At 43.6% G+C, this 25,000-nt stretch overlaps 1 protein-coding gene across 1 annotated transcript in view; it reads right to left on the reverse strand.

The window, feature by feature from the left end:
• The window catches only part of LOC122796865 (programmed cell death 6 interacting protein), a 1,552,575-nt gene that overhangs the window by 1,381,018 nt on the left and 146,557 nt on the right, over positions 1-25,000 (reverse strand). The window contains exon 3 of the mRNA XM_044065610.1: positions 16,507-16,576. Within this exon, the coding sequence (XP_043921545.1) occupies positions 16,507-16,576 (70 nt within the window). The remainder of the gene's footprint in view (positions 1-16,506; positions 16,577-25,000) is intronic.

The raw sequence follows: 25,000 nt of genomic DNA on the forward strand, positions 1-25,000 counted from the left end.
CTTAAAAAAAATTTTAATTGAGGAATTTCCCAAGCCCTCCGAAAACCCGGCAGTTTTTTTTACCTTCCCCCCCGGGGGGCCAACCTTAAAAAGCCCTTTTTAATAGGCAAAAAAAAATGAAGGTAAGGCCCCCTTTTCCTTTGAAGGAATTTTTTTAAAAAGTTACCATCCAGTGATCTTTGCCCAGCAGAGGTAAAAGCTGTTGTAACGTCAACATCTTGAACTTGGGAATGTCCAGAAAAGTGTTGAGGAGAGATAAATCCAAAATTGGTCTCCACGTGTTCCCCTTCTTTGGTACTAGGAACAGGCGAGAATAAAATCCTAGGCCCCTTTCTGATACAGGGACTGGCTGAATGGCCCCCATCTGGAGTAACTGAGAAACTTGCTTGTGAGCCTCCTTTCTTTGTGGAGGAGGAACGTCCGGCATGCCTTTGAAAGGGGGCACTGTATGGAAATAAAATCTGTAACCGTGGTGAATGATATCCAACACCCATTTGTCTTGAGTAATTAAATCCCAATTTTCTTTGAAAAGAGACAGTCTTCCTCCCAAAGGAGCTGCCAGACGAGAATCTACTGGCAGCTGAAAAGACAGGTCATTGGGTCTGTTTACGAAAGGACTGACCCCTGCCCTCACCAGAAGTCTGGGCAGGTGAACTCCTGTTCTAGGCCTAAAGAACCTTGAGCCCTGCCCTACCACGTCTAGACCTACCCCTAGACTGGGAATCGTAAGCAGGATATGTCCACCCTTTAGCAGGCCAATTTCTACTAAACTTCGCGGCTGCACCTGCAAAAATCTTTAACAGTTTGCATAGACTTAGCTTTGTCCTCCATTTTCTTTAAAACTGCTTCCACAGGCGATCCAAACAACACATCAGACTGTAAAGGAGCATCCAAAATCCTTGTCTTAACATGCTCAGCTAAATTCTGATCCTTCAACCAGGCATGCCTGCGAAGAACAGAACTAGTAGCAGCCACCCTCGAGGAGGCCTGTACAGCATCAAAACCACATTGCAAAGAATGCTTACCCACTTGTTCAGACACATGAACCAAATCCAGCAACTCTTTACACTCAATACCTTCCTTTGCCAAAGCATCCACCTTAGATTTTAATTGTGAAAGGAGATAATTCTGATATTTTAGCATGTGAAACTGACAATTCAACGCTCTCATGGCTAGAGTGGAAGAAGTATACACTTTCTTTCCCCACCGATCCAAAGCCCTTGCCTCTTTATCAGTGGGAACAGGATTTTAAACCACAGAAGCCTTAACACCTTTAGGCCCTTGAGAAATAGTTTCTGGGTCCGCCCTAGGACTCTTAAACAAATACTTATGAGCTTCGGGCACCCTATAATACCTATCAGGCTTAACAGGAGCAGGAGGCAAAGAGTCAGGGTTCAGGAAGCCTCTGCAAAACATCTTCCACCACATTCAACACAGGAGGAATAGCTAAGGGCCTATGCTGGGGTAAAAACAAGAATTCCCTAAGCCTTTTCCTGAATCAGAGTAATCCTGGCCTTCCCATTTAAAGTGCTCCCTCATGGAATGCAGAGTCTCTGAAAATGAGAAATCCTCAGGAGGAGAAGCTGTAGGAGTGGAATCATCCACATCAGAATCAGAATAAGTAGGATACTCCTGCAAGTCTTCCGCAGAAGACTCTGAAGCCTCTGAACACTGTTCAAAACTATCAAACTCGGTTCCACCCTAGGCCTCTTATCAGGCGGGGCATAGAACCTCTAATCATAGTAATCAAATCTTCTGCCATTTTAAGCATATGTTTCTTAGGTACAGAACCCGAAATGCTAGGAGAAGCCCCCACTGAAGCTGAACTAGGCCTACCTCTCAAAGAAGTTTTGGCAACAGAAGGAGAGGCTCTAACTACCTTGGGAAGAGAGGAAGAACAGTTACCTGAGAAGCCCCTCAGCCTGGCCTACCTCCTGAGAAGGCACATCCTGTAACAGTAAAGTTTCTGCCTGAGACTCCATGGAAACTCCTGGCAAAACCTCTGGCTCCACTGAGTTTTCTAAAGAACCGACGTCCGGGACTGCCGGTTCATCAACCCTAGGCTTCGCTGTTTTGTCCTTGCGCTTCTTGGATGAAGCGGCGGAGCATCCGACGGCATTTTATAATTGCAACGCTTCCCAAACACTAACCTGGCACAGTCTAACCTCCTCTTAATACTGCGCTTGTTAAACCTAGCACAAGAGCGGCAACCAACATTGTCGTGCTCAGGCCCTAAACAAGGTATACACAAGGTATGGTAATCCCTATGAGGTATCTGTTTCCCACAAGAAATACAGTTATTCACTTTTTCTGACATCCGGTTAAATACTGAGGCAAGAAAACCAAAATGTTCCCAACGGGTACTTAGCCAACTCTGTTTCGGTCTGAAACTCCGGTTTCGAAATATTTCAGAACGCCAACCTGCACTCGCAAAACTGCTTCTGCATCGACCATGCGGCAAAAGACTGAGGATATGACGCCGTCATGCGCATTAGTACCCTGACGCATTGACGTCAGTCTAATGCGCCCTGACCGACGTCAGCCTTATACTCTGGTATTCGGGCCGACTGGACGCGGACTATACCAATAGTAAGGACTGCAGCAATGGGGAACGAAGAACATCCTCAACTTCTCCTCTGATACTGTTGCATGGTTCTTCAGCTACCTCACTGATAGATCTCAATCGGTGAGATGACACACTGCACTCTACTCTCCCTGTAAAAATGGGTGTACCTCAAAGGTCTATCCTAGGGCCTTTACTTTTTAATATCTTTACTAATCAGCTGTATACCTCCTGTCCTCAGTCATCTTTAATGCAATACGCAGATGACACTACAGTCATCACCACAGCCAACTCTCCCTCTAAGCTCTTCTCAGCTACTCCGGCATCTTTTAACTTAGTTGAAACATGGCTCTCCAACAACCAGCACATCCTTAACCCTAAAAAACAAAGCTGTTACTCTTTCTACCGAAAAACTTAATATTAAACCCTCCTTTCTACCGAAAAACTTAATATTAAACCCTCCTTCTCCATACAGACCCTTAACACTCCCATTCAAGTAGAATTCAGCACTAGGCTCTTAGAAGTAACCATCGACAAACAGCTTAAATTTAACTTGCACGTTGTTAACTTACCAAAAAGACTCATTCAAAACTAGGGCTCCTTCACCGTAACAAAACATTCCTTACCGCTGAAGCCAAGATTACTCTCTCTTACCTACCTTCTACCCAGTCTAATGTACAACTCTCAAATTCTCACAAATCTTAACTAAACACTCCTGACCAAACATGAATCTACCTACAACAAGGTAGCCAGATTTGCTGCCAACAAACCTACAAATCCCATCACCGTCTTTCTCGAAAACACCTAAACTGGCTTGAATTACCCCACCAGCTTCTCTCTCAGCTCCAGATCATCCATTCTATCCTATATCATCCTTCCTACTGCCCAGCACTATCCCCTCTCATCTCCAATTATTCTCCCTCCAGACCTCTCCAAAGCTCTAATCAAGCCCTACTACAAATCTACAAACCCAAGTCTAAATTTGGACGCAACATGTACAGCTCACTATTGCCTGGAATCGGCTCCCACTAAAAATCCGGACCCTTACACATCCTAAACAATTTAAGACAGCCACCAAAGAGCACTTAAAAAGTCATTGGTCCTGCCACTGCACTCCCCCTCCTTAAACATCCCCTACTTCCCATACCCTAAACTACTTTCTGCCCTTAACTCACTCTTCTCACTAGCTCTCTCTAATCTTCCTTGACTACTTTTTCTGTCTTCTAAAATCTATTAAGCAAATGGCCTCAGAGAAACATTCTAGTGTAATTGTCTTGCCTTCATGCAACTACATTATGATAAAACTGGGTTTTTGTAACCACTTACCCAAAAAACTAAGTTCATCTTAATGACACATTTCTTTTTTTATACATCTTTAAAAAGCTTTGCTATACTCCTGATTAATGACACTGTAGAACATTGTATTGATAATTAATGGCTTGTAATAATCCTATAACATTGCTGTTTAATGCTAATTTATAATGAAAATTGTATAATATGTTGTAGCTCTTCTCCCCAGACCTCCGCTGAAAAAAGGCTCTTCAGCTCAGTGGTACAAACCCGGTCAACAAATGTTAAAAAAAAAAAAAAAAAAAAAACCACCTCCAAACTTCTAGGTGTCCTTATTGACCACAGATTAATATTTGATGCTTATATATAAAATGCTGCCAAAAACACAACACACAAACTATTAACTCAGCAACAAAGCACAGAAAAAGTACAGTTTTGTACCTACCATAAATGTAGATGTCCGATAGGTAAGCATCTGCAGTCATAACATATGGGTTGTCTTGCCTCAGGCAGCCCTTCGGTCGGCCGGATTCCAAAGTCTGGGTCTGGCCTCGGCTGATGTCGCACTTTCCCCGACGTCATAGCTTCTGGGGTATTTGGATAAATGTTGAATGTTCCAAACAGTAGCAACAGATCATACATATATACAAACAAACAAATACACCATAACAGATTCCCCCAGCCAGCTGAAAGAGGGGTAAGCACCCTAGGAATACCACAGAGGGGAAGGAGGGTGGGTAATCCTGACTGCAGATGCATACCTTTCGGACATCTACATTTATGGTAGGTACAAAACTGTACTATGTCCTTCAAGGATGCATCTGCAGTCATAACATATGGGTAGAATACCATAGCCAAACTGGGGGAGGAGGCACTAAGATAAGGATGGTGTAGTTAAGATCCCCTGTAAAACTGCAGTTGCAAAGCCTGCTCGGGATCTGGAGTATAAAGGTAGATTATAATGCTTGGCAAATGTATGCACGGAGCTCCAAGTAGCAACTTCTAAAATGTCCTTGGTAGCCACCCCTCGGAGGAAAGCTGTAGTGGTGGCTGTGGCCCTTGTGGAATGAGGCCTGATATGTCCAGGAGCTGTCTTTCCATGAAAAAAAGAGTAGCAAAAGCGAATGCAATTTCCTATCAATTTTGAAATTGTCTGCTTGGAAATTGCTTTTCCTTGCACCACAGTTGCATAGGCTACAAAAAGTTGGTCAGTTTTTCTGCTAGTTTTAGTTCTGTCCAGATAGTAGCGTAGTTGTCTGTGTATATCCAAGGTGTGCAAGATTTTCTCTCCTTTGTTCTGTGGGTTAGGGAAGAACATAGGCAAATGAATGGCTTGGTTCAAGGATACCCTGGATACCACCTTTGGCATGAAAGTTGGATTGGTTCTCAGAGACACACTATCCTGGTGAAAAATAATGAAAGGCTGCACTGCCATTAATGCCTGTAGCTCGGATACTCTTCTTGCTGAAGTGATTGCCAGAAGGAAAGCAGTTTTCCAAGATAAAAACTGTAAGTCTGCTGATGCTGCTGGTTCAAAAGGAGGTAGTGTCAATTTTTCCAGCACAAAATTGAGATCCCATACAGGTAGAGGGGGTCTCCTTGGAGGTTTAACATTTTTGATCCCTCTCAGAAATTGTCTGAGTAGAGGGCGAGAGAAGAGAGGAGGATCCATATTGTATTCTGCTGAAATTGCTGAAGCATGAATCTTAATGGAAGAGTAAGACAGGCCATTGTGGAACAATTCTGCTAAGTATTCTAGGATGTGTGCTAGGTTTGCCACTGTAACATCTGTGCCCTTTGATGTGCTCCAAATGAGGAATCTCTTCCATTTAGCTGAGTATGCTTTCCTTGTGGAGGGTCTGCGAGACTCCAGGATAATGTCCTTGACCCTCTGAGATAAGACAGTTTGGTTTGGTTTTAAGCAATTTTCCAGGCAGTTAGCTGCAGAGTTTTCAAGCTTGGATGCAGGGTCTTGAAATTGTTCTGTGTTAGAAGAAGAGGCCATAGGGGTAGAGGCCATGAGTTCGCCTGAGACATGTTTTTCAGTAGCGGATACCAGTGTTGTCTTGGCCAGTCCGGAGCTATTAGTATCACCTTTGGCCGTTTCTCCCTGATGTTCAGAAGAACCTTCTACATCAATGGGAGAGGTGGGAATGCATACACTATTAGGCCATTCCAGCTGAAAGAGAGAGTCCACCCTCCAGGCTTGTGGGTGGTATGTTCTTGAGCAGAATTTCTTCAGTTGGTGGTTGAGAGGGGAGGCGAACAGGTCTATCTCTGGCAATCCCCATTTCTTTGTTATGAGTTTGAAGATGTCTGGATGCAGCATCCATTCGTGAGCATCCGTGGTAGTCCTGCTTAAGCTGTCTGCTAGTGAATTCTCTTTTCCTGGTACAAATATGGCCTGCAGCTGGATTTTGAGAGTCAGGCCTAGGTTCCACAGATCCATTGCCATCCGGCATAGAGGGTAGGAATGCGTGCCTCCCTGTTTATGTACCACATGACCGTGGTGTTGTCCGTCCTTATCAGCAGATGTCCTTGCTGGAGGAATGGTTTGAATGCCTCAATTGCATGCTTCACTGCCAGCATCTCCTTTTGGTTTATGTGCAAGTTTAGCTGTCCTCGAGACTATAGGCCTTGGATACATTTGTCCTCCATGTGTGCTCCCCATCCTAGGTCTGAGGCGTCCGTGGTGATGGTCTGCCTTGGTTTTGGTTTCGTGAAAGGCAACCCTCTGTTGGACTGGCAGGCCTGAGCCCACCACAGGAATTCCTTTTGAAGGCATGGAATGATTGCTATCATGGTTTCTAGACTGTGTCTGTGTTGAGACCATACATTCCTTAGGTACCATTGTAATTTTCTCATATGCAGCCTGGCATGTGGGATCAAGATTATGCAGGATGCCATGAAACCCAGGTCCTGCAGGACTTTCCTTGCAGTAAGCTGAGTTTGTTTTGTCAAAGTCATGAAATAATCTGGAAGTTGTTTTTGTTTTTCTTCTGTGAGAAAAGCCATCTGAGTTATTGTGTCCAGATCTGCACCCAAAAAGGTTATCCTTTGGGATGGCACTAGTCTTGACTTTTGGATGTTGACTGTGTATCCCAAGGCCTGTAGCAGGTGTATGACATAGGCCAAATCCTTTAACAATTTTGTCTTGTTGTCCGCTTGTATAAGGCAGTCGTCCAGGTATGGGTAGATTTGAATTTCCTGAAGTCTGCAATGAGCAATTACTGATGCCAGGCATTTCGTGAATACTCTGGGCACAGTAGATAAGCCAAAGGGCAATGCTGAGAATTGATAATGCTCTGATCCTGCAAGAAATCTGAGGTGTCTTCTGCAATCTGGTCGGATAGGGATGTGCAGGTATGCCTCCTTGAGATCTAGAATCACCAGCCAAGACTCCTTGCCCAACATGGGAAGAAGTTGCTGTAGGGTCAGCATTTTGAAATTTGGTACAATGAGGTATGTGTTCAGTGCGGACAAGTCGAGAATAGGCCTCCATTGGTTTTCTTTTCTTGGTACAAGCAATAGTCTGGAGTAAAATCCTTGGCCTTATTCCATAGATGGTACCCTTTCTATCGCTTTCATCTGAAGTAAAGTTTTGATTTGTCTTAAAGCCTCTGGCTTTTGATTTGGTGGTAGGTTTGGCATTCCGCTCCTTTTTGGTAAAGTGTGGAAGTGAAAAGTACAGTTTTGTACCTACCATAAATGTAGATGTCCGATAGACATGCAACTGCAGTCTTAACATATGGGTTGTCCTGCCTCAGGCAGCCCTCGGTCGGCCGGATTCCAAAGTCTGGGTCCGACGTCGGCTGATGTCGCATTTCTCTCAGACGTCAAAACGGCTGGAGTACATAAGCATCAGCCGACGCCATCTTCTTCAGTGTTTCTTGCCCCAGATGCCAGGTGCCCTCCAAGGCAGGCTGTACTCAAATTGGAAGACAAAAACAGGATTCCAGAGAAATAAATGAGCAATAAAACAAATACACCATAACAGATATCCCCAGCTAAGAGAAACAGGGATAGGAGTGGATCCTAAGCATAGAGGGGTATGGAGGGAGGGAAAATCCGACTGCAGTTGCATGTCTATCGGACATCTACATTTATGGTAGGTACAAAACTGTACTATGTCCTTCAAGAATGCAACTGCAGTCATAACATATGGGTAGAATACCATAGCTTAGCTGGGGGAGGAGGAATGCTCTAGGAAAAAGATGGTGTGGCAATCAAACCCTGCAGGACTGCCGAAGCAAAGCCTGCTCTGGATCTGGAGTATAGAGGGAGATTGTAGTGTTTGGAGAAAGTATGCACGGAGCTCCATGTAGCAGCTTCTAGAAAGTCCTTAGTAGGCACCCCTCTTAAGAATGCTGTAGAGGTGGCTGTAGCTCTTGTGGAATGTGGTCTGACATTGGCTGGAACAGTCTTTCCATGAAAGGAATAACAAAATCTGATGCAATGTCCAATCCATTTTGAAATTGCTTTTCCTTGGACTGCAGGGGCGTAAGCTACAAAAAGTTGTTCAGACTTCCTACTGGCCTTGGTTCTGTCCAGGTAGTATCGAAGTTGTCTGTGAATGTCCAAGGTATGAAACAGTCTTTCCCCCTTATTCTCAGGATTGGGGAAGAAAGCAGGCAGATGAACAGCTTGATTTAAAGAAACCCTAGATACCACCTTTGGCATAAAAGTAGGGTTGGTCCTTAATGAAACCCTGTCTCTGTGAAAAATTATGAACGGTGGTATTGCCATTAGGGCCTGTAGTTCCGAAACCCTTCTTGCTGAGGTAATTGCCAACAGGAAAGCCGTCTTCCATGAGAGAAATTGCAAGTCAACTGAAGCTGCTGGCTCAAATGGAGGTAGTCAGTTTTCCTAGGACAAAATTGAGGTCCCAGGCTGGCACTGGGGCCTTTCTTGGTGGCTTGATGTTCTTGATTCCCCTGAGGAATTGCCTTAGGAAAGGGTGTGAAAAGACAGGAGGATCAGTGTTATATCTAGCTGAAATAGCTGATGCATGTATCTTTATGGAAGAATATGAGAGGCCGTTCATTAGCGTATCCGCCAAATATTCCAAGATGAGTGGGATGTTCAACAATGATGCATCATGTCCCTTGCTGGTATTCCAATTGCTGAATCTCTTCCATTTTGCTAAGTAAACCTTTCTGGTGGATGGTCTTCTAGCCTCGGTTAGTATCCGCTGAACTTCCTTGGAGAGAGATGGGTTGAGGTTATTTATGGGATCTCCCAGGCTGTTAGCTGCAGTGTCTGAAAGTTTGGATGCACTGTTTTGAAATTGTGTTGAGTCAAAAGTAGAGGCCATTGGGGAAGGGCCCACCTCCTGGGGTGACATATGCTCCGTAGTAGTGGGTACCAGTGTTGTCTTGGCCAGTCCGGAGCTATTATGATTCCCTTGGGTCTCTCTGCTTTGATCTTTAGTAATACTGAGGTCATCAGTGGCAGAGGTGGGAATGTATAGATTGTTAGGAAGTTCCAGTTGAATGAGAGAGCATCTATTTTCCAAGCTTTTGGATGGTATGTCCTTGTGCAGAATTTTTGTAGATGATGGTTGAGGTGAGAGGCAAATAGGTCTACTTCTGGCCTGCCCCATGTCGAAGTGAGTTGTGTGAAGATCTTCGGATGTAACCTCCACTCGTGTGGATCTGTGAAATTCCTGCTTAGGCTGTCCGCCAACACATTGTCTTTGCCTGGAACAAACTGGGATTGTAACTGGATGTTTAGGCTCAGTGATTTTTCCCAAAGATGCATTGTCAGTCTGCAAAGGGGGTAAGAGTGGGTGCCCCCTTGCTTGTTTATATACCACATCACAGTGGTGTTGAATGTCCGTATCAGTAAATGGCCTTGCTGAAGTTGGTGTTGAAAGGCCTCGATGGCATGCATTACTGCCAGCATTTCCTTTTGATTTATATGCAGATGTGTTTCCTTTTGAGACCATTGTCCTTGTATACACCTGCCTTCCATGTGCGCCCCCCATCCAAGGTCTGAGGCGTCTGTGGTCATGGTCTGTGTTATCTGTGTTTTTTTGAATGACATGCCTGTGTTTGCCTGGCTCACCGAGGCCCACCATAGGAATTCCTTTTGTAGGCATGGAATGAGCGGTATGGTTGTCTCCAAGTTGTTGCTGTGCTGAGACCAAATGCTTTTTAGGTACCATTGAAGCTTTCTCATGTGTAGTCTTGCTAATGGAACCAGGAGAATGCAGGATGCCATGTAACCCAGGGCCTGTAGGAATCTCCTTGCAGTCATCTGGGTGAGTTTTGCTAAACCTTTGAAGTAATGAGTTAACTTCTCTTGCTCGTCTTCTGTCAGGTAAGCCATTTGAGAGGCTGTGTCTAATTTGGCTCCTAAGAAGATTATTTGCTGGGATGGCTGCCGTCTTGACTTTTGGAAGTTGACTGTGTATCCCAGATCTTGAAGTAATCGTATGACATAGTTCAAGTTTTTTTGTCAACATCAATTTGTTGTCCGCTTGTATGAGGCAGTCGTCCAGGTACGGGTAAATTTGTATCCCCTGGAGCCTGCAATGAGCAATTACTGAAGCCAGGCATTTTGTGAATACTCTGGGTGCAGTAGATAAGCCAAATGGCAATGCTGAGAATTGATAATGCTCTGGCCCTGCAAGAAATCTGAGGTATCTTCTGCAGCTGTGTCTGATAGGGACATGCAGGTATGCCTCCTTGAGGTCCAGAGTAATCAGCCAAGACCCCTTGCCCAGCATGGGAAGGAGTTGCTGTAGAGTCAGCATTTTGAACTTTGGTACTATGAGAAAGGTGTTTAATGCGGACAAATCCAGTATTGGTCTCCATTGAGATTCTTTTCTTGGAACAAGGAACAGTCTTGAGTAAAACCCCTGGCCTTGTTCTTGTTGTGGAACTCTTTCTATTGCTTTCATCAGAGTCAGCAGAGAGATTTGCTTGATAGCCTCTGCCCTTTGGTTTTGTGGTAGGTTTGGCATGCCTTGTTTTCTTGGCAAGGTATGAAAATGGAACCTGTAGCCTCGGTCTATAATGTCCAAAATCCATTTGTCCTTTGTCAGTCTGTGCCAATTTTCTGCAAACAGAGATAATTTCCCGCCCAAGGGAGCTTCTATTTGTTCCCTGGTAGGCGGAAGAGGGAAGTCATTGAGATTGTGGCTGTGGGGCAGGTGAAACCCCTGCGTCACTTCTTTGGTTTCCTGGCTGCCATTGTCGTCCCCTGTAAGGACCTCTGTATTGGCCTCCTCCTCGGCCACGTCTGTTTTTACCCCTTTGAAACTTTTCTGGATTAGGAAAGGACCAGTTTTTTGAAGGCCAATTCCTACTGAATCTGGGGGGTTGAACCTGGAGAAAATCTTTCACCGTCTGAACTGATTTTGCTTTTTCCTCGATGGTCTTTAACACATCCTTAGCATTAACACCAAAAAGCTTATTCTTTTCCAAAGGTGCATCCAGAAGTTTTGCCTTTACATGATCTGGTAGAGGTTGATCTTTTAACCATGCATGTCTACGAATGACTGCCCCTGTCATAGCTGCCCTACATGAAGCTTCCAGTGCATCATATCCACACTGCAGGAAGTGATTGCTTACTTGCTGAGTGTTATGTACAGCTTCCTGCAAAGCCTTCCTGTCTAAAGGATCAGGAGTGGCCAATGTTTTTTGTAAATCTTCTAACAGGAAATCCTGATATTGTAACATATGAAAAAGGCAATTCAAAGCTCTCATAGATAAGGTAGTGGATGTGTAAACCTTTTTGCCCCATCTCACCAATGACCTAGCTTCCCTGTTGCCGAGGGCAATGGATTTTTAGAGGTGGAAGCTGAAACTCCTTTAGGCCCCTGAGAAATAGTTTCCAAATCAGCAGTATGGGCCCTGAATAAATGGGAATGAGTTTCTGGGACCCTATAATACCTGTCTGGCTTGGCTGGAGCAGGAGAAAGAGAGTCAGGGGTAACACTAGTCAGAATATAAATCATCCAAAACATCAAGTACAGGAGGAATAGCTAAGGGCCTGTGCTGGGGCTTCTTAAGGAAAGTCCGAAGGCGTTTCCTGGAATCAGAATATTCCTGGCCTTGCTACTTGAAATGTTCCCTCATGGTATGCAGAACTTCCCAAAAAGAAATATCCTCAGGAGGGGAGGCCGAGGGGATGGAATCCTCTGCATCCGAGTCCTCATAGGTCTGGAAGAGCTCTTCCTGGCTATCAGAGTGGACAGAGCCCTCACAGTCTTCATCTGACGGAATAGGGTCAGAGGGTTCAACCCGGGGCCTTTTATCAGAAGGAGGCTGGGATCCTCTCTCAGGATGGGCCTGTGAACCTCTAATCATAGAAATTAAGTCAGCAGCCGTAGACATAATTTGTGTCTCTGGAGTAGGCTGAGGTAAGGTTTTAGTAGTAAGATGTTTTGTTTTGCTGGCTGCCTTAGCCCTGGTGTAGGCCTTAATAGACATGGCCATAGGAGACCTGGCAGCTCCACATGCAGGAGTGACCTTGTCTACAGCAATGGTCTCGGGCATTTCCTTGGTTTCGGTATCCGGAGGAAAATCAATAACTGGCGGAGTGATATCCGGAATCGGAGTCGTCGGTAATGCGGTGTCTTCAGTTCGGAGTAGTGGAGAGACCGTCTCACAGGGAACCGGAGCACTCGCGATAGGTTTTGGCGTGGAGTCGGTGGTAGACGCGGGCCGAGGATGTCGGTCCCGGTCTTTTCGTTTCTTGGGAGTTTGCGATGTCGGAAGTTCCGACGGCATTGTGTAAGCGAATTTTTCACCGAAAAAAATCTTCAGCGAACTCCGCCCGGCGCCTGAGTGCGCTTGTTGAAGCGAGCACAGGCTACACAGGCCAAGACGTCGTGGTCTGGGCCAAGGCAAGGAAGACAGTAAGAGTGGAAATCCTTATGAGGTATTTGTTTACCACAAGAAAGACAATTGTTAACTTTTTCAGTAATTTCTGACATCGGCTGAGGCAAGAAAAGGTCCCCAACGGGGTACTTAGCTTTTTTGATGACTTCGGAATCTAAGAATACAGGAGCTGACCGACCGGCACTTGCGAACTGCTTCTGCTTCGGGCACCGCGCGGCAAGAAAGACTGAAGAAGATGGCGTCGGCTGATGCTTATGTACTCCAGCCGCTCTGACGTCAGAGAGAAATGCGACATCAGCAGACGTCGGACCCAGACTTTGGAATCCGGCCGACCGAGGGCTGCCTGAGGCAGGACAACCCATATGTTATGACTGCAGTTGCATTCTTGAAGGACATCCTGTATCCTTTGTTTATTGTTTGCAATGTCCATGTGTCCTTTGTAATGCAATGCCAGTTTTTTGAGAATAAAGCCAGCTTTCCGCCCAAGGGAGCTTCCAGTTGTTCCCTGGTAGGCGGAATCAGAGTCAAGTCATTGTGTCTGTCCTGTGTTAGTGATTGTAGTTGCAGCTGTGGCAGTACTTATCTGGTTGGCAGGCTGCCACTGACGGCCCACCTCTGCCTTGAGGGCGTCTATTCCTGCCTCTCTGTGCTCTGGAGGCGTCTGGAAAGGACCAATTCTTGGAAGGCCAATTTCTGCTGAACCTCGGAGGTTGGACCTGTAGAAATTCCTTTACTGTTTGCACAGATTTTGCTTTTTCTCCCACTTTCTTTACAATCTCCTGTGCAGGGGAGCCAAATAAACTTTGTTTCTCCATTGGAGCATCTAGGAGCTTAGCCTTGACATGGTCTAGCAGGGATTGCTCTTTTAGCCAGGCATGCCTACAAATTACTGCCCCAGTCATAGCTGATCTAAATGAAGCCTCCAGTGCATCATAGCCACATTTTAAGAAATGATTACTGACCTGCTGAGAGTTGTGTACCAAATCCTGAAGGGATTTACGGTCTAAAGGTTCAGGAGAAGAAAGCTTCTTATTCAGCTGATCTAACAAATATTCCTGGTACTGTATCATATGGAATTGACAGTTTAAAGCCCTGGCAGAAAGAGTAGCAGATGTATAAACCTTTTTACCCCATCTCTCTAATGCTCTAGACTCTCTGTCAGAGGGTAGGGGATTTTTGGCAGTGGCAGCTGCAACACCTTTTGGGCCCTGTGAAATAGTTTCTGGATCTGCAGCATGGGCTTTATACAGGTGGAAGTGTGAATCCGGGACCCTGTAATATCTGTCAGGTTTGGCAGGGGCCGGAGGAAGAGAATCAGGTGCCGAGCTAACATCATTATACACATCATCAATTACAGTTAGCACTGGTGGGATGGCTAAGGGCCTATGCTGGGGCAAGTGTAAAAAAGTCCTTAGCCTTTTTCTAGAATCAGAAAAATCCTGGCCCTGCCATTGAAAGTGTTCCCTCAGAGTGCAAGGTCTCCCCAAAGGAAAATTCTTCAGGAGGGGAGGCAGAAGGGATAGAATCTTCAGCATCTGAATCCTCGTAAGGAGAATAGGCCCCTTCTTGATGGTCTGACAGATCCATCCGTGGAGTAATCAGAGGAGACAGGCTCAGAGGGATCAGTCCTAGGCCTTTTGTCTGGTGGTGGTTGGGAGGCCCTGTCTGGGTGAGGATGGGAACCCCTAATCAAGGATATCAGGTCCTCAGCAAGACTGAGAATCTGAGAACTTGAGGAAGGCCTCTGAGAAGTAGATTTCGCAGGTAAAGCTTTTGAAAGTTTGGCAGCTTTAGCCCTGGAGAAGGCGTTAATAGACATAGAAGCTGGGGGCCTAGCTGCCCCACGTGCAGGTGTAGATATGTCCAAAGGAATGGTGTCGGACAAATCTTGAGCGCTAGCTTTGGTTGGGATTTCTGAAGCTGACTCAGCCGGGGCCTCTCTGGCCTCGGTTGTCGGAGGTAAGGTTTCTGTCGTAGGAAGAACAGAGGGCTCGGTTTCAGCCGAAACAGAGACACTCGCGGTAGGCCTAGCCGTGGTTTCAGCCGAAACCGCGGGCCGCGAGTGTCGGTCCTTTTCCTGCGTTTTTTGGCCAAATGCGTAGTCGGAGTCTCCGACGGCATTTTATATGCAAAAGCGGATCCGAAAAATTCTTCTGCCAACTCCGACCGACGTCCAAGAGTCGGTCGGTTGAAGGAGGCACAGGCTAAACAAGCTGATACGTCGTGGTCTGGGCCTAAGCAGGGAAGGCAGTAAGAATGGAAATCCTTATGAGGTATTTGTTTCCCACAAGTTAAACAATTATTCACTTTGTCTGACATCGGCTGAGGGAAGAAAGAGTCCCCAACGGGGTACTTAGCTTTTTTCAAAGTATTCGGTAGCTGAAATCTCTGGATCTGACCGACTAGCACTTGTGAACAGCTTCTGCTTCGGGCACCACGCGGCAAGAAAGACTGAGGAAAATGGCGTCGGCTGAAGCCTTTATACCCCAGAAGCTATGACGTCGGGGAAAGTGCGACATCAGCCGAGGCCAGACTCAGACTTTGGAATCCGGCCGACCAAAGGGCTGCCTGAGGCAGGACAACCCATATGTTACGACTGCAGATGCATCCTTTAAGGATATCCACAACTGTTGCTTTCCTTCTACCAAGCCTACTATATGCTCACCTGATTTTCACTCCTCTCCAAACCTCACAACTAGTCGAACTTCAGCAATGCTATAACAAGATAGCCAAATCTGCTATATATTTCTCAAACCACACTCATGCATGTACTACCCTCTAGAAGTTAACCTTACTGGACCTTATTAACTACTTATGGCTCGTCCAACTAAAATTATCTCACAAAGTAGTCTACAAACCTCACAAATGCCCAGTTATCCAAAATTGACTGAACTGGTACACCCCCCAACACTTACAACCAGAGACCTCAAACCAGGTAACCGTTACAAGAGCTCTCAATTACCACAGCTCTGCTTGACCATTTTACTAAACAATTTTTTTTTCACAAGTTGTTTATCTCTGCTCTCTGGCTGGGAGAGGGGCTGATGACCGACAATCAGCCAGTGGATTCCCCATCATAAAGGGTGAGGGTCAATCAAGAGTCATTCGTGCAAACAACTATCAGGGTGGATGGAGTTATTTTTATGTTATTTTCCTAAAGTAACACAGCTTAGGGGAATGTGCAATGGGCTGATTATTCTGGTTGTCCCTCAATTACATAAGGAATGCTGCCAGTAAGCAGCTTCATCCCTTCCATCAAGCAAGTGAAGATATTTCCTTGATCTCTACCAGGGAAATTCCACTTCCTTATATGCTCCTAGTGCTCATAACCCCCTGGGAAAGGGCATGACCTGGTCACCCTTCACTCCATTCTCTCCCCTCCAGACTCCTCTACTGCCAGGGCCATTAAAACCCATATCACTTGCGTTACAGTAAGGTCTCTATCCCTCTGTACCACAAAGACGAGCTATTGTTTTATTACACATTAAAATAAAATGCAAGTAGCAATATAACAGGACAAATATATGGAAGTGATGAAGTGGACAATGAACAGAAAAAGAAAAGTAACAATGAAAATGTCAAACAATGCACCAGCAAAAGAAACATCTGAAGAACAAGAGTAGACCTGAAGGGGTGAATTGGTATAAACTGTTTCAGTTTATAAACAACTAATTATGGCTCTATGAAATACATTGTTAAGTAGCAGTTTGGATAGAACAGAAAGACAAAATCATGAAGTTTGCTTTCAAAATATAAACTTAAGTGAAAAACAAATTAGATTGCTGTTAAAGATAAATCACTTACCAAGTTTAGTAGAGCCTCCAAACAGTGATCCTTTATCAAATGCATCCTTCCAAGTAAATGTTAAACAAATCTAGAAAAAAAAGAAAGTCAACAAGAAATAAGTAAATTTGGATCTATAAACATATTTTCACTTAGTGGCAGTATATCCTGACAGACAGTATAAAGGACCCGATAAAGCCTATCCATTACACTGCTACAAAAAATGAACATATTAAAATTAAAATGATAATTATTCAAAAAGGAATATAGAGCACCAACCTTAGGACACTTGACTTTCTGCAACAGCCAATGATTAAAAGATTTTACTATGCTAGAACAAACAGAGTGCATTGACCTCCAACTCAAAACAGAAGTTTCTTTAACTATACAGGCAAATGATCAAAAAAGGGTAACTAACTAAATGAAAGCAAATGCTTTAAATAAGGAAATCCATCAGTCCAATGCCAAAGATGGTGTGGAAATGGATGTGCATTACTGTAGGGCTGGCTGACGAGAAACTAGGACACAGCATTTGCAAATCATCAACTCTTTAGCTTACTGTTGAACATGGGACTCAAATCTGGTGGCAAGTGTCACTTGGTGGAAATGAGCTATGCAGTCAACTTGTAAGCTATCCTAAACGATAAACGAAATACCTTTTACTTCAAATAGACAGTTTAAGTGCACAAGGAACTCAACAGCAGACACCTGAATCATCTTAACCTTCAGTTTTCAAAAAGGCTTGCATTACTTCCTTCCTACTCTGGCCAGTTCTCTCTCAGATCTGGGTTACCTGATAATCAGATTACCATAACTCAGCAATTTGTAAGTGGAGCCAACATCAGATCTAAGCCTGAAATCCCCTGGAAAGAATGAACTCATCACCAGTATTTCCAAGTATGACAAATAGCATATAAACATTTTGCCCTTGATCCCATAATGTAGCATACTACATAAAACCATTCTATGCCAAGTATTCCAGCTAAAACTGTCAAGACAACCATGGTACCCAAGGCCTAACCAATGGTTTCTGCTGTAAATTTAGTAAAATTAGTTAATATACTGGTTCATAGCTTTGATAGATAGTGACAAAATAAAATGAAGCAGGTTTGAGCAACCTTTTGATCTTAACACAGCAGTATAAAATTGCCAGTTGTCATCAGGTTTCCAGTCATAGCCAATCTGTGTGTTGAGACATGGACGTCAAGAAATCCCACCTCGAAACAGCACAGCAAAGCTCCAGAAGTAAATGTTAACATTCCTATCAAGAACATACAAGTTGGTTATGATTACAGAAACCACCTTATAATTCTTGTTAGTACAAACTGCTTCAGCTGCCTCAACGTACTACTAGCTACTGGGGGGTGTAGGAATGCAGAGAGCTTCATGGTCTTAAAAGGTGTAAAATGCCAAGTGCTGCCACCTCACAGAGAGCAGACAGATGTGTACCTCTCAAGGACTAAAAGTTGTTTAGACACTTGTGTCAGCCTTTTTTTTCATCTGTTTGTGCGTGTTAACAGCCTTAAAAAAGAGTTTTACAACTTTAAGTCATTACTACATTCCGGTGCAGTTTCATACAAGGTGCTATGTATGCACTCCAGTGTGATAGTAGAGCATGACAGGTCTGAAAGATGCATGACAGAGGATAACTGGGTCTCGGATTATAACAAACTAAAAATGTGTTTGAAATGGGTGCCAAGAAATTCACCTTAAAGTGAAGTTCAACAGGTAAATTTCCTGGCATCCTTGTTGAGAACACATAAGGTTATAAAATTGGTAACACCACATCAAAACTCTATGTAGTGCATGGAGATTTACTGACTTCATGCATTACCAGTGGAAGAAAAAAACTGCCAAGACAATAGAATATTTTACTAGCTTTCCAAGCTTTTTAAAGCCAGTTAAACAAACACAGCCCTGCTTAATATAACAAGCTGCAATGAAGAGTCCCTCTCAAGAGCCAACAGCTTTACAAACTGTTATAAACAAAAAGTGTGGCAGAATGAATTGTCGAAGTGTGGCTGACCAAAGTATCCAACAGCTTTCAAAGCTGTTTTACTTCTGCCCTGCTTTTTGCTGGCCATCATTGTCAACTGTTAATTGCTTGTCCAAGTCCCAACTTCAACAGTGCTAAAGGGTGCTTAACAGAAGATTATCACCTTCCTAACATCAGAAGGGTGCTTAAACAAGCCCCCCCCCCCCAAAACCTAATGCACTACAAAACCTGGCATGCAATATTCTTATGTCAGAGAAGCACTATTATAATAAAGTTGTCCTTTTCCTGATTTCTTACAACAGTGTTCCACGTACTACACTTTAAGAGAATGAAAACAAACATGGAATGGAGGAAATCCAAAAAACATGGACAACTCTCATTTCAAATGTGCCCAGGTGAAATACCAGACCATGACTACAAGACCAGGTTGTGGGCCCAAGTAACATCCTCTGAATGGCAAGTAAAGTAAAACCAATCAGCAGCACTGGACATACAAATCCAATTTGTAATGCCTAGTACATGCATTTGGGAAGCTTAAGTACAGTTGTGTTAGGTACGTACCATAAACATTCACATTTGCAGTAATAATTCTTGGGATTCTGCCAAGCAGAGACGAGTCTGAATAACTGAGAATTTTACCTTCCCCCCCTAGCCCTTCAGATGCTCTCCCAGTTGTCAGGATGTCACAGCTACAAAGGGTCATCAGCTGATGCCACCTTAATGTCCTTCCTGCGCCTAATCAGGGAGAGAGAGAGACACTCACCAGAGTAGTCAAGAGTATGACGTACCCAGATGTGTCCCTAGACAGCAGTAACGGAGCAGGCAAGTGGACTTATCTGAAGCAAGAAAAAAAAAGTCAAAGGATACCCACCCTAAACCAACCCATGGGAGATGAGAGAGTGGGCAAGTGGGTGGGAAATAGTACTGCAAAGTGAGCCTACTTGAACATCTACATTTATACAATTATATTTTTAAGTGACTAACACAACTGCACTATTCTTCATAGTTCACTGTTACATGAACTCTTGATAAGATTCCTAGAGCTAAAAAAAGTTGGGAGGTTGGACAGTGGTTAGACAGGAGTGATCAGCCACCGCAGGAAGGCTAAGACAAACCTAGGCTTGGCCCTAGATAAAGAACCTAAACTATAACTCTTACAGAAGGTGAAGTCCAGGTGGCCACCCCACCCCCCCAAGATACGGAGTGTGATATCTCCTCAAAGAAAGCCTGCGGTAACAGTTGTGGCCTTTGTAAAAGGAGTCCCGATCTTATGGAGCTCTGGCTTTCCATGACAGGAATAACAGAAGATGCAATTTGCAAACCATTTGGATATGGTCTGCTTATTTATCCTCTCTTTTCATTTACAAAGGCTACAAACAGTTGTTCAGACTTTCTGTAGAAAATGAACTGCTACGCACATCCAATAAATGTAGGATACTCTCACCTTTAGTTTGTGACATGGAAACAAAGACAGGATGAAGGATAGTCTGACTTCTTGAAAGCTTAAAACAGGAAAGGAGGGATTCACACAGAGGTTTACCCTATCATTTGGAAAACTCAACAAGGGTTTCAACAAAGAGTTTGGAAACTACTGGCATTTTCCAAGTGAGCACAAAATTTAGGAGGTTCCAATTTAGGTCCAGCAAACAGTGTGTGCATGTTTGGGGGTCTTTCCTGGGTGGACTGAGGGATAGAGACCCCTTTAAGAAACGTTTTCATGGACTGATGAGAAAAGATATGGGGATATTGAGGCATGGACTTTGATGGATGTACAAGACATTCCCTTCTTTAACAGCTCCAATAAGTAACAAAGGGACCACGTTGTAATTACCACTCCTGCATGGCCAGCCTGCATAAGTATGAGCAAGAGCCTCCTTGTTTCCTCATGTACTGCATCACTGTGGTATTGTTTGCTCTTCTAAAGAGGGTGCCTGAATGCAACCATGTTAATTGTCATCAACTTCCTGAAGTTCCAGTGATGTACTTTTTGCAAATTCTCCAAGTAGCCACCTTTCCTGAATCTATTTTTCCTGTGGAAGATGAGGTCTTTGAACTAAGCTGTCCAGGAGATAGCACAGGAAAATAATCCTGTGGAAGTCAGACAAAATTTTTCTATGTTCTCCTCTGAGCACAGTCTATGTAGGAGATTTCTTCCCCAGGTGAGAGATTCCTGATATTTTGAAGGAATTTTACCTTTTCATTCTTTATACCTCCTTACTCTCCCCTTCTTCACTTACTTCCTTACTGCTATCCAATTCTCTTCTCTAGCTTTCTCTCTAAATATACCATAAGCATGTTTTTCCCTCACTTCATATTGCAATTCCTATTTGTATTACACTAACTTACCTTTAATTTTTCTACAAACTGTCTAAAATGTTTCTAAATATTAAATGATTGTCATACCTTTTATTAATTTTTATTATCGTGTCCAATTTGTTATAATTAAACTGCAAATGTTTTTGTTTGAACATTGTAAACTTAGTTTTTAAAATGTTTTCTAATCTGGAGCTAGTAAATAAATATATAAAATAAATAAGACTAAGCAAAGATAAGCAAGTCATCTAAAACAAGTGAATACCCTGCAGCCAACCAGACAATTTGTGAATATCCTTAGAGCAGTGGTTAGACCAAATGAACTGAAAAGATGATCCAGATAAAGAAAACCATAAGTAACATCTGAAATCCAAATCTGTAGAAATGTGATGATTTGCATCTTTTAAACCTAAGGTCACCAGAAAACTTGTAAGAGGAATGAGTAAGAAATTGTAAAGCAGTAAAGTTTACATCACAAGCAGGCTGAGAAAGGAAAGACCAAACAGGTCTCAAAGAATCTTCCCTCTTTGGAATGAAAAACATTCTTAAAATAAAATTCTCTTAACTGAGGAGGAAGGCCCACTGATACCACCCCCTGAGACAAGAGATGCTGAATGACAGAGAAGGAAATGTGAGGGGGGTTGCAGAGTGGCACCTCCAGGCATTTCTGCAGTTACCTCGTACTGACACGTCCAAGCATCAACCATCTCTTGCTCACATTTGCATTAATAATTCCAAAACCAGTCAACGTATGGGGCTTCAGAACATTTCACCTTAAACGCATCCATGATGGCAAACACAACTGTAAGGATATTTGACCTATTTAATAGAGGCAGAATTGCACAGTCCAGTTTAAAGCATCAAAAGGAATGAATGCCACTAATATGAAGACTAATTTATCCTGTATATATTACCATTTACAGTAACATTTATGGTTCCAGAGAAATTAATATTTTTTTGACCTGGAAAGTGATAACTTTACATTTTTTAAAGTCTCAAGCCCACACCCTTTGGGAGTTAAAAGTAAACACTTAAAAGAGCTGTGCTGGAAGGAATGAGGGAGAAAAAAAGAGGGATAAACTCCTACTGCATTCCGTAAAAGAAACTGTCGACAATGAAAGGGGGGTTCTAAATCAGAATACATCGTTGGAAAATGGTTTGTACAGAAGTGAGGTCCTTTTCAAAGGTGGAAGCAATGAGGGATAGAAAGTACTGTAACTAACTGTAGGAGAAGACCCCCTTTGCCAACTGCTGACAACTTCAGGGGAAAGGAAGCGAAGAATTTTGCATGCCCAGAAAAGGAGTTTGTTAACTTTTTATATAGTTCCATGTATATGGTGTTGCAGTTGAGAGGGGGTCTAACCCGGCCCCTAGATATCTGTCATTTGGAACACTGATTATTGTTTCTGTATTACTGAGTGTGACACACCAGATCAGATCTGTGTGATTTTTGAGCTTTTCTGGCGTTCCAAAGAGCAGCAGATTAGCTTCACTGTTTAGAAACAATCTGTACTGTATAATAAGCCAATCTGAAATATTTCTGAAATAATATCTGGAGGATAAGGAGTCTGACTTGTAAATAACTCGTGTGTATTAAAAGTATAAGCAGGTGTGGGATGCCAAAGGATAACTAATTTGTAAATGAGACATTGGGAGACTAGATTGGCAACTTCTTTGAAGAGGGATGAAATGGAGGAGGTGGAGATGAGCTGAACTATGAAATACCATAGAGGGAGATGTGAAACCATAATAAAGCTTGATGGCTGAGACGTGCTTTTAGCAGGCACTTGAGTACTATTATGGGACAAGATAAACTTATTAAAATGTGTATTAATTTCGGTTTTATTAATGATGCTATAATATGAGTATTGTTGTTGTTTGTCTTTAGGCTTTTCCCGGTAAGGGGTCGCCACAGCAGAACTCTGGTCCGTTAATGATGGACAGTACATTTTTATGAAACGGTGAGGTGCCAGCTCGACGCTCAACCTTCAACGAAGGTACGCCCATTTACGCACATGTCTTTTGAACGCTAATGATGCTATAATATGAAAATTAAAAAGCAAATATAATCTGTTAACAGGGCTGTGGAAAAATACAGCTTCATAATCTACAGTTATTGCTGTGTCTCAACTGCTTTCTTTTACCATGCAACAATGAAAAAGTAAATGTTGTGCGAAGTCGAGGCATGTTAGCTACTGTAAAAGAAATTTATTAGCCCGACTCCTCCACGATAGGAGTGCACAGTTGCTGGGGAAGGTTTGAAACATTCAAGGTCAAAAAACAAGACCCACTGAAAGCAGGTGGGTTATGGATAGGAAGGTGTTCACATGAAGTCAGAGGTGAAAATCACGAGGGATGAGGACACTGCAAAATTTTTCATTTGTCAAAGTCATTATAAGCTCGCATTTCAACTTTTCACACCTTTCCTGCAACTAGTCTAGTCCAGATACAGATTTGCTGTATCCAGGACTGTCTGTAAGCTTCCAAACAGTGTCAAAGTCTCCTCTTCAATTTTTCCATTAGATCTGCTAGTTTTCTCCTCTCCTGCACTTTTACTACCTTATTAGTCTAGCACTTTAGCAGACTACTTGTAGCAATTATTGTAGCACACAAAAGTGCTACTAGCACTGAACATTCTACAAGGAAACAGCTCCAGTACTTATTAATGCCCACCCCTCCAGGCATGTCTAAAGGTCAGCTCCCTGTGCTTCCTTGGATTAACCTGGTGAACTTGGGCATCCTAAGGCAATGGAGAACTGCCTCATGTACACAGACAACCCTCTCCTCTTACCTCCCAGCACTCAGACTTGCGAGAAAAGCACTTGTATGTCCAAACTGGAAGCCACGGACTATGCAGCCAAGACTGGGATAGCTGGTCAAGAAAAGAAAGTCAACACATAGCCCTGCAAAACACACAACAGTACAGCCTTCACATAAATTCAAAAACCATACACCCCCATCTTCATGGAGGCGCACAATAAAACTCTACCCAAACAGCAGAGACCTCCAAGGCAGAAACGCACTCTACCAACATAACACAACACTAATCACAAGACACAACTTTTCTAAACAGTGTGCCACTCAACCAAAGGCCCCAAGGCAAAACAGCATGCCCAACACACTAGTCGTAGGTGACTTGATAGTGAGGCACACCGATGTCCCACTCACTAGACTGAAGAAAAAATTTAACAGTCAGCTGCCTGTCAGGTACCAGGATCAACCACATAATGCACGCACTCAGGTCTCTCAACAACAGGTACAAATAGGATTCTGTCATTGTACATGTGGGTGTGAAAGACCAGAGACGTACCTCCCTGGACTACATGAAAAGAGACACTGAGGAGCTCTCAGATCATGTAGCCCAGGCGGGTATGACCCTAGCCCTGAGCAGCATTCTACAATTACCCAGAATGATACCACATTATAAGCAGAAAATGATAGATTTCAACAACTGGCTAAGTTTCTGGTGTCATTCTAAGGGGATCGAGCATCTGTCTGCCTGGGATGACATGACTGATGGACCTCAATGCTTTGTCACAGATGGCCTGCATCTGTCAACCCTCAGCTTACAAATACTGGCCAATGCTCTTGCCACCCCTACAGTGCCTTTTTTAGGAGGTGTTCAAAAAATTAATTACCACCATAGCAACTACAAACAAATGCAATCTGAGGGTCATCCTGCTCAATGCTAGAAGTCTAAACCTCAAAATGCACTTACTCGAAGCACTCCTTAAAGTGGAGAAGATCAACATTTATGCTGCAGCAGAGACCTGGCTCATGGAAGCAGAAAGCACCCCTGCACTACCCCGCTATAACTCATTCCACACCTTTCTGCCCCAGAACTTGGACTGTAGCTCTAAAGGCGGTGTCGTTTCCATATTCATAAAGGATGCGCACACCTCCAGAATGGTAGCCCAACATAACGCATCAGAGATACGTCAGGTGCAGCTAACACTGGGTAAGACAACAATTAAGGTCGTAGCCTGCTATAGGTCCCCAACCATGTTCCAAGACTCGCACTCCATGTTCCTAAGCACTATAGAGAATATCGGTGTCCAGACAAACATTCTGAAATTGGGCGACTTCAACTACCCCTCTAACTGGGAAAACTACTCATGTAACAATACACTTCCCAACGTTTCCTGGAATTAATTAATTTTAATGCCCTGGACCAGCTCATTCATACCCCCACTAGAAGTAGCAACA

The sequence above is a fragment of the Protopterus annectens genome, chromosome 3.part0, assembly GCF_019279795.1.
Source record: "Protopterus annectens isolate FY-2018-M chromosome 3.part0, PAN1.0, whole genome shotgun sequence".
Taxonomy (NCBI): Eukaryota; Metazoa; Chordata; order Ceratodontiformes; family Protopteridae; genus Protopterus; species Protopterus annectens.